The sequence below is a fragment of the Tupaia chinensis genome, unplaced genomic scaffold (assembly GCF_000334495.1).
Source record: "Tupaia chinensis unplaced genomic scaffold, TupChi_1.0 Scaffold000024_1, whole genome shotgun sequence".
Taxonomy (NCBI): domain Eukaryota; kingdom Metazoa; phylum Chordata; class Mammalia; order Scandentia; family Tupaiidae; genus Tupaia; species Tupaia belangeri.
In genome coordinates this window covers 174,208-183,029 of record NW_006159454.1, presented here as the reverse complement: position 1 = coordinate 183,029, position 8,822 = coordinate 174,208, and the positions used below count along the sequence as shown (strand labels likewise).

Sequence of the window (8,822 nt, the reverse complement as noted above, 5' to 3'; positions counted from 1 at the left end):
GGCGGAGGATGCTGCGGGCCCGGAGCCGAGAGGAAGGTGCCGATCCAACGCTCTGAAGCGCGCCTCGAGGTGTGCCGAGAGGCCCTTGGCCCCAGAGCCGTCTGCCCGGCAAAGGCTTCCCAAGCAGGCGAGAGCAGCCACCGCCCGACCTTCCAGAGAGCCCCTGGCCCGACACCATGTCCTCCGCCAGGTTCGACTCCTCAGACCGCTCTGCCTGGTACATGGGGCCGGTGTCTCGCCAGGAGGCGCAGAGCCGGCTGCAGGGCCAGCGCCACGGCATGTTCCTAGTCCGCGACTCGTCCACCTGCCCCGGGGACTATGTGCTGTCGGTGTCCGAGAACTCGCGGGTCTCCCACTACATCATCAACTCGCTGCCCAACCGCCGTTTTAAGATCGGGGACCAGGAGTTTGACCATTTGCCGGCCCTGCTGGAGTTCTACAAGATCCACTACCTGGACACCACCACCCTCATTGAGCCTGCGCCCAGGTACGCCAGCGCCCGCCCTGCCCAGCGCCCAGCGCAGCCTCCCGGCCGAGTAGGGTCGAGAAGGGGTCGGTCGGGTACTGCTTGTCTGCGGGTGGAGAGGGGCTAACCCATTTCCCCCCCGGTTTGGAACCGAATTATTTTCCAGAAGGCGTTTCGAACGGAAAGCTGGTGTCTGGATCTGGGTCAGGGAATGAGAGGGATGCATTTTTAATATATTTAACGGTGATTGTGTCAAAATGCAAGCTTTTGGCCTTTCATGACATTACTTCATGGATCTGGCTAAAGTAGTAATGCAGAGTTTGGTGGTGGTTTCTTTTGTTTTTTTAAAATAATCTTTTTTGGATCACTGACTGCCTTGAAAATCTGAAGATAGCCGTGGCATGCCCGAAATTGCACGTACACACACGTTTGTACACCATTTAAGGTTCTCTGAGTTCTTGCAGATCTCTGAACCCCAGATTTTAAAACTCCTATACTGCAGCGTTTTGGAACTGTAGCCGAATGAAAATGCTTTGTCCTTTAGAAACAAAACCTCCATAATTGGGAAGAAGCAGAACTACATGTTGGTACGCTGATGCCAAGTATGAATTGGGCCAGACACCTCTTTTGCAATACACTTATCATAAAGGAAAAAGAAGGTGCATTGGCCTCAGTGGGAACATTTTTAGTATTTATTATTTTTCTCCAAGGTGGATCATTAAATAGGCTAGAGATCAATTTGGATAATTTTCAAGGTGGAAGAAGGCCAGAGTGTTACTAAGGAAAGATTTTTTCAAGGAATTTAATTCTATAATATCGTTCAAATTTCAGATATATACGTTGTATTGTCTCTGGACTTTAGTATCTGTTTTAAAATTTAAAATGACACTGGAGGGACCAGCAAATGGCATAATGGTTATGTTCCTGGTCTCCCACATAGTTGACTATGTTTCGAGTCCCGGACCCAGTGACTTAAAAATCACTCTGTGCGAGCGCGCCCAAAATCCTGGGAGGAGAATGGATTGCGGCATGGCCATCCCCCTTAGAGGGGGTGATTTTTCGTTTTGTGTCTCTCTGATAAAGATTTTGGGACTAGCAGGTGGAGTAATGGTTATGTCGCTGGAGTCCCTTGTAGTCAACTGTAGTTCAAGTCCCAGACCCGGCAGACTAAAACTCATCGCCAGGTGTGTGTGCCCATCTGTCCAAAATCCCAAGAAGAGAATGGAGGAGAAGGGATTGCACCATGGCCATCCCCCCTGGGGGCGTGGATTACTCGCTTTCTGTCTCTTTTTCTCTACTTCTCCTGAGAGCGTAAGCACCCTATAGCAAAAATCCTCCCCCACCCAAAAAAAAGTGACACTGATTATAAGGCATTCTCTTTCCAAGTAAAATGCAAATATTCAATAATTCATCTTAATATTTGGTCAGAGGTTTCTTTTATTTAAGTTATGCCAAATTTGAGTTGAAAATTGCTCCAAGATTTTCAAACAAAAGGTGTTTCACTGGTTGTTTCTTTAAAGTCTTTAAAAAGGACTGAGTTTCTATGTAGATTTTTTTTTGGGGGAGAGATTTTCACTGTAGGGCGCATGCGCTCGCCAGACAGACAGAGACATAGAGACAGAAAGCGAGAAATCACCCCCCAGGGGGGATGGTCACGTCGCAATCCCTTCTCCTCCATTCTCCTCTCGGGATCTTGGGCACGCACGCACATGCGCCCGGCGTGAGTTTTAAGCCACCGGGTCCGGGACACGAACCGCGGTCGACTATGTGGGAGTCCAGCGACATAGCCATTACGCTAACTGCTGGTTCCCTCTATGTAGATTTTTTTAGTGAGATATTTCTGGTTTATAGATTTGCTGACAAGATATTACTCTGAACTTTAAACATTAAAAGCTATTATAACTAATTGAGGATACCAACTGGATGCATAAGTGTTCTGTGGGATAGAAACAGAAGAAACAAAGCCAGACAGTGTAATGACTATAAGATTGACTACTCAACTAAATGGACCTTTAAAATGAAGAGAAAGTGATTATAAATCAAATATTGTATAACAAAGACCAGGACACCAAGAGTCTGATTGGTGAAACCTGCAGGTCCCAACAGATGCTAGTAGTTGAGTCAGCTATGAGCACCATGTAATTCCAATATAAGGGGTTGGAGAGACTCTTAGAACCCACTGTAATGCAATTTGTAATATGTTGAATTAAATTATTTCTCCAGTTTGTGAAAGTGAATTATATAATTAATTCCAGGCATTTGTCAGACCATGCTGAGTGTAAGACTTTATGCTTACATTGAGGGGTCAGATACTACAATACAGCTGTTCCAAAAAGTGTGAGTTAATGGCTTCTTCCTCTTCTAGAGAAAGGAAAAAGTATGCTGCAGCACTTACTACTGTCCACAAAATTGACTCCACATTTTCCATAGATGTGTCTTCTCAATTACCAAGTGTGGTTTTCTGTCTTTATTTGCCCCCCCTCATTCATCCTTCAGCACAGCTGTGCTTATTTGGCTGCTCGCTCTTTCTGTGGTAGTCACACTTACCTACTCATACCTTTGTACCTTTGCTTCTGCTGTTGGCTCTTCATTGATTACCTGACTCCACCCCACTTTCCACCTATTGAAACCCTACCTGTTGTTCCAGTCCCCTTACAAATAATCAGGCTTTTCCCTGAACTTTCCCCTTCATATATATTCAACTTTAATTGTTCTCCTCCTCTGTGCTGTATGCATGTTGCTGTCATTTTGTTTTTTATTTTCCTTAATATCTTAGAGGGCAGTCACAATGTTGGTTGAATTTTGGACCCTGACTGAATTTACTTTGGTTTACTGACTCTGAATGCCCACTCCCAAACATGAAATGCACCAATTAAGTTCGACATGGTTTTAGTTTTTTATAGGAAGCCAGTGGCCAAATGGAAAGAAAACTCAGTGTAATGCCTCTTCACATAAATATGAAATAAAATATGGGGAAATTAAATGGTGTGTCAGGAATTAGAACCGAGCGGGTTTTTTCTTTCTTTCTCACTCTCTTTTTTTAGTTGCCAAAAAGTACATGCATTCACTAGACAGAGGGAGAGGAAGAAAGCACTCTTCTATGAGGCATGGTCACAGCACAATCCTTTCTCCATCCCATCAGGCTTCTGGCCATTCCTGCATTGGGAGTGTTTTCCTAGCCTGGCCATTCCTGCATTGGGAGTTTTTTCCTAGCCGCAAGGGAGACTCAAATCAAATCACATGGTTGGCCATGTGGGATCTGGCTTCCTTAACTGCTAGGCCAGGGAGCTGGCCCCCAAATCTGAGCAGTTTTATACCCGTTGGCTCATAGTTCACTTTTTGACAATGTTTATTTTGCTTAGCTAAAATTATTAAGTGTGGCGTCCTCAAAATTTAAGGACCAGTCCTCATTTTAATGTAGTCTGATCTTCTGATTTTTTTTTTTTTGAGAGGTTTTTGTCATAGGGCGCGTGCGCTCACCAGACAGACAAAGAAACAGAGAGACAGAAAGCAAGAAATCACACCCCAATACAGCTGCACACTCTCCCTTCTCCTCCATTCTCTTCTCGGGATCTTGGGTGGGCATGCATGCACACGCGCCCAGTGTGAGTTGTTTTTTGGAGAGGTTTTCGCTATAGGGCACGTGCGCTCACCAGACAGACAGACAGAGACATAGAGACAGAAAGCAAGAAATCACCCCCCAGGGGGGATGGTCACATGGCAATCCCTTCTCCTCCATTCTCCTCTCGGGATCTTGGGCACGCACGCACACGTGCCCGGCGTGAGTTTTAAGCCACCGGGTCTGGGACGCGAACCGTGGTCTACTACGTGGGAGTCCAGCGACATAGCCATTACGCTAACTGCTGGTTCCCCCCAGTGTGAGTTTTAAGCCACCGGGTCCAGCTGCGAACCACGGTCGAATACATGGGAGTCCAGCAACATAGCCATTACACTAACTGCTGGTCCCTAGTCTGAACTTTTCTAATGAAATGTTTCTTAGTTTTATATAGTCATTTATATATTTATAAGAGAATTATATCCCAGTATAGGTACTGATGAAAGATAGATAATAGACATACTTTATCCAGTATTACATTTAGTAGAGAAGATAGACTGGAGAGTAGAAAGCAAAATACCTGTATAATTAATAAATATCATGAAGGAAATAAATCTAGGTTGAAAGACTATAACAGAAGGGACCTACCTGAGGTAGTATTTGTTAGGATAAACCTGAAGCTAACTTCTGAGAGTTGAGAAGACACACGCCTTGGGAAAGCTTTGACTGAGAGGAAGGGAAGGGCCTTCCAAGCATAGAGAAAAACTTATGTTATGGTCCTGAAGTAAGAAAGACAAGGCGTGTTAGGATCAGAGTTCTTACCAAAGTCCTTACAGGAAGGAGGAATGGAGGAAAAGGGAGTGTCACATGGCAGGGTTGCTTTCTCTTTCTCCAGCGAGGACACGCTCTGGCAATTTAAAAAACAACAACAACAAAAAAAATAGTAAATTTTGAAAAGGTAGTTTGGAGATAGTCAAGGTAAGAAAATTGGATTTTTGGGGGGAGTGGGGAGGAGTTCTTACCAAAGTCCTTACAGGAAGGAGGAATGGAGGAAAAGGGAGTGTCACATGGCAGGGTTGCTTTCTCTTTCTCCAGCGAGGACACGCTCTGGCAATTTAAAAAACAACAACAACAAAAAAAATAGTAAATTTTGAAAAGGTAGTTTGGAGATAGTCAAGGTAAGAAAATTGGATTTTTTGGGGGAGTGGGGAGAGACACAGACAGAGAGACAGAAAGCGAGAAAGCACTATCCAGGGGGGGTGGCCACACCACAATCCTTTTTCCTCTTGGGATCTTGGGCACGCACATAGCCATTATGGCAACTGCTGGTCCTGAAAATTGGACTTTATTGAAAGTAATGTGGGGTGGGGCTGGACTCCCACATGGCTGACCACGGTTGGAGTTCTGGACCTGGCGACTTGCTTTCTCAATTTCTCTCTCTCTCACACACACACACATACACTGTCCCTCTCCATTCAAATTAAAATAAATAAAGTTAAATAAAATAATTCTATTTTAAAAAAAGGAGAAAATGTTGTGGGCTCCATGGAAGGAGTTTGAGACAAGGGAGTGACCTGGGACTGTAATCCTATAATCAAAGCATAAAATGATGATGATTGATTGTAACAAGAGAGCTGTGACCTAGAGATGTCAGTTTTGGAGATAAAATTAATTTTGCTGGTGGGGAAGGGAAAGAAAAGAAACGATGATTTGGCAGATTTGTAACTTCGGACTCCCACATGGCTGACCCAGTTCAAGTCCCAGAACTACCAACTTGCTTTCTCATTTTCTCCCTGGTGAGTGCACATGCCCTATAACAAATTTAAAAAATAGTATTGAATAAAATTAAATATTTATGTTTTTGGAGAGATTTTTGCCTTAGAGCATGAGCATTCACCAGAGCAAGACAAACAGTGAGAAGCAGAGTGAGAAATCACTCCCCTCTTTGGGGGTGGAGGGGAGCATGGGTGTGCTACAGTCCCTTCTCTTCCATTCTCCTGAGATCTTAGGCACTCACGCACTTGCACTCGGCCAGTTTTGAAGCCACCAAGTCCAGGACTCAAACCATGGTCGGCCATGTGGGAGTCCAGTGACATAACCACTGTACCATCTGCTGGTCCCAGAATTAAATAATTCTTAAAAGAAGGGGAGACAGCAAGTGGTGTGGTCATTAAGGTGTTGGACTTCTACATGGCCAACCACTATTCAAGTTCTGGACCTGGCAGCTTTCTCTCTCTCTCTGATCAAATTGAAAAGTAATAAAAAATAAAATTAAATGAATAATTCTTTTTTTTTTTTTTAAGAATTATTTTATTAACTTCATTTATTTATTTATTTTAATTTCACCAGAGAGGTATAGGTAAGAGAGAACAGGAAAGCAAGAAAGCAAGCCTTCAGGTCTGGGACTCAAACTGCAGCCAGCCTGTGAGAGTCTAGCCCCCTTAACCACCACACCACCTGCCAGCCCCTAAATGAATAATTCTTAAAATAGTATTTAAAAAATATCCAGTACTCAGTAAGATTCCTCAGGAACATGACAGGGACCATCTATCTTGATTCCATATTACCAAATAACAGTATTTCTTCAGTAAAAAACATGACTTTCTTGGGACCAGCAGATGGCGGAATGGTTACATTGCTGGACTCCCATGTAGTCAGCCGTGGTTTGAGTCCCAGACCCAGTAGCATAAATTCACACTGGCACGTGTGCATATGCCCAGTCAAGATCCTGAGAGGAGAATGGAGAAGGGATTGTGGCATGGCCATCCCCCTGGGGGGTGATTTCTCGCTTTCTGTCTCTTTTTCTCTGTCTTTCCTGTGAGCACATGTGCCCTATAGCAAAAACTTCTCGAAAGAAAAAAAAAGACCTTCTCAAAGGGTCAACTTCCCTCATTTTTCAGTGGGAAATTTTTATTTCTCATGATTTATTTTGCTTCCCTACTTGACATTTATTTACATATACTAGACCTGGAAAATTTTGTATGCAAAGTAAGCTACACAAAATACACTTCCTAAACCAGAGGAAAATGTATTTCATATCTAAATAATTGACACAAATTTTGTGAAGCACTTTGCTGTAAAACTGGAAATAGCACTTATTAAATAAAAATACTAGTACCTGAATACTAACTGTAATTTAAAACAATATATATTAATGGAGCAAGAGAATGAACCACTCTTGACAAGGTTTGGTTACACGGTGATCTCTTTCACTAGCCCTCCAGCTTCTTAGAATCCTGCACCCACTCACATGCTTAGTGTGTTTTCAGGCTGACCACGGGATCTGAACTCTGTCAGCCACGTGGCTTCCAGCCTTGTAAGGCACTGTGTTAGTACTGCTGCGCCACAGAAACTGGGCCCAGGATCTTTAAACGTGTTTATACTCAAATAAAATGGACGTGAAAATCACAAGACACCTGTTTATCAAATGATTTGCAATATAAAAAACCCACATACATGGGGCCAGCAGGTGGCGTGGTAATTAAAGACGCTGGATTCCCACATGGCCAACAGCGGTTTGAGTCCCGGACCTGGTGACTTGCTTTCTCACTTTCTCACTCTGTCCCTCTCTGGTCAAATTGAAATAAACAAATGAATGAATAAATAAAGTTAAATAAAAAATAATTATTTAAAAAAACCACATACAGAAAGAATCTTATAGGGTCATTCAAAATCAAGTCATTCTTGACAAACCTTTTGGGGCTTAAATTTAGAATCTACCATAGGAATAGCACAGATACAAAAGCAAGCCCCCCAGAGGGCACTTCGAGGTGCCCCAGCCACCATAGCACCTTCTGGCCATTTGAAAAATTGTTTTAGATTTATTCCACGAGAGGGAGCGACAAATATAGTGTCCCCAACAAGATCCTGCTGCCACAATCCACCCAGCCTCAGCCAGCCCAGATAACAGGCACATGTGTACTTGGTATATTCCGGGAGGCCTGATGAACCAATGACTGTGTGTAGGTCTGCCTTAAGAGTATCTTGCTTTTCTACTTTTCTATCATCTAGCCCTGTGAGGTTTGTTTTTTTTTTTTTTTTTTTTTTTTTTTTTTTTTTTTTTTTTTTTTTTTTTTTTAATACCATTTCCACAAGTAGTATATTAGCTATAGTATCCTAGAGTCCAGATGCAGGACACTCACACGGGTGATGCAGAAGCTGAGACCTAATGGGACAGGAGGATACCACAGGAAGTGTATCACTCGGTCCTCTTGTTGGGTTGTCAGGATAAATCATGATGCATTTTTGCATAGAAAAACAGAAAAATACATCATGACTTTCCTGATGACCTAATAAATAAGAAATCTAGACTTTCTTTTTTTGTTCTAGAGAGAGATTTTTGCCATTAGGCACGTGCACTCACCAGAAAGACAGAGACAGAGAGACAGAAAGTGAGAAATCAATCCCAAGGAGGGGATGGCCACACCACAGTCCCTTAATTCTCCTCTCAGGATTTTGGGCATGCACGAACATGTGCCCAGCATGAGTTTTAAGCTGCTGGGTCCAGGACTCAAACCACAGTTGACTGTGTGGGAGTCCAGCGACGGAACCATTATGCCATCCGCTGATCCCAAATCTAGACTTTCATAATTGGGGTTGAGAAAAGGATTACCACTGATTTTGACCAGCATAGAATTCAGCACTATTGGGAACCAGCAGTTAGCATAATGGCTATGTTGCTGGATTCCCACATAGTAGTCGACCGCGATTCGCGTCCCAGGACCGGGTGGCTTTAAAACTCACGCCGGGCGCGTGTGCTTGCGTGCCCAAGATCCCGAGAGGAGAACGGAGAAGGGATTG

General features: G+C 43.6%; 1 protein-coding gene across 1 annotated transcript in view; it reads left to right on the top strand.

Moving 5' to 3' along the window:
- Positions 1 to 95: 95 nt before the first annotated feature.
- The window catches only part of CRKL (CRK like proto-oncogene, adaptor protein), a gene marked incomplete at its 5' end in the record, with an annotated part of 36,449 nt that continues 27,722 nt past the window's right edge, over positions 96 to 8,822 (top strand). The window contains 1 exon segment of the mRNA XM_006140192.3: positions 96 to 487. Coding sequence (XP_006140254.2) covers positions 96 to 487 — 392 coding nt within the window.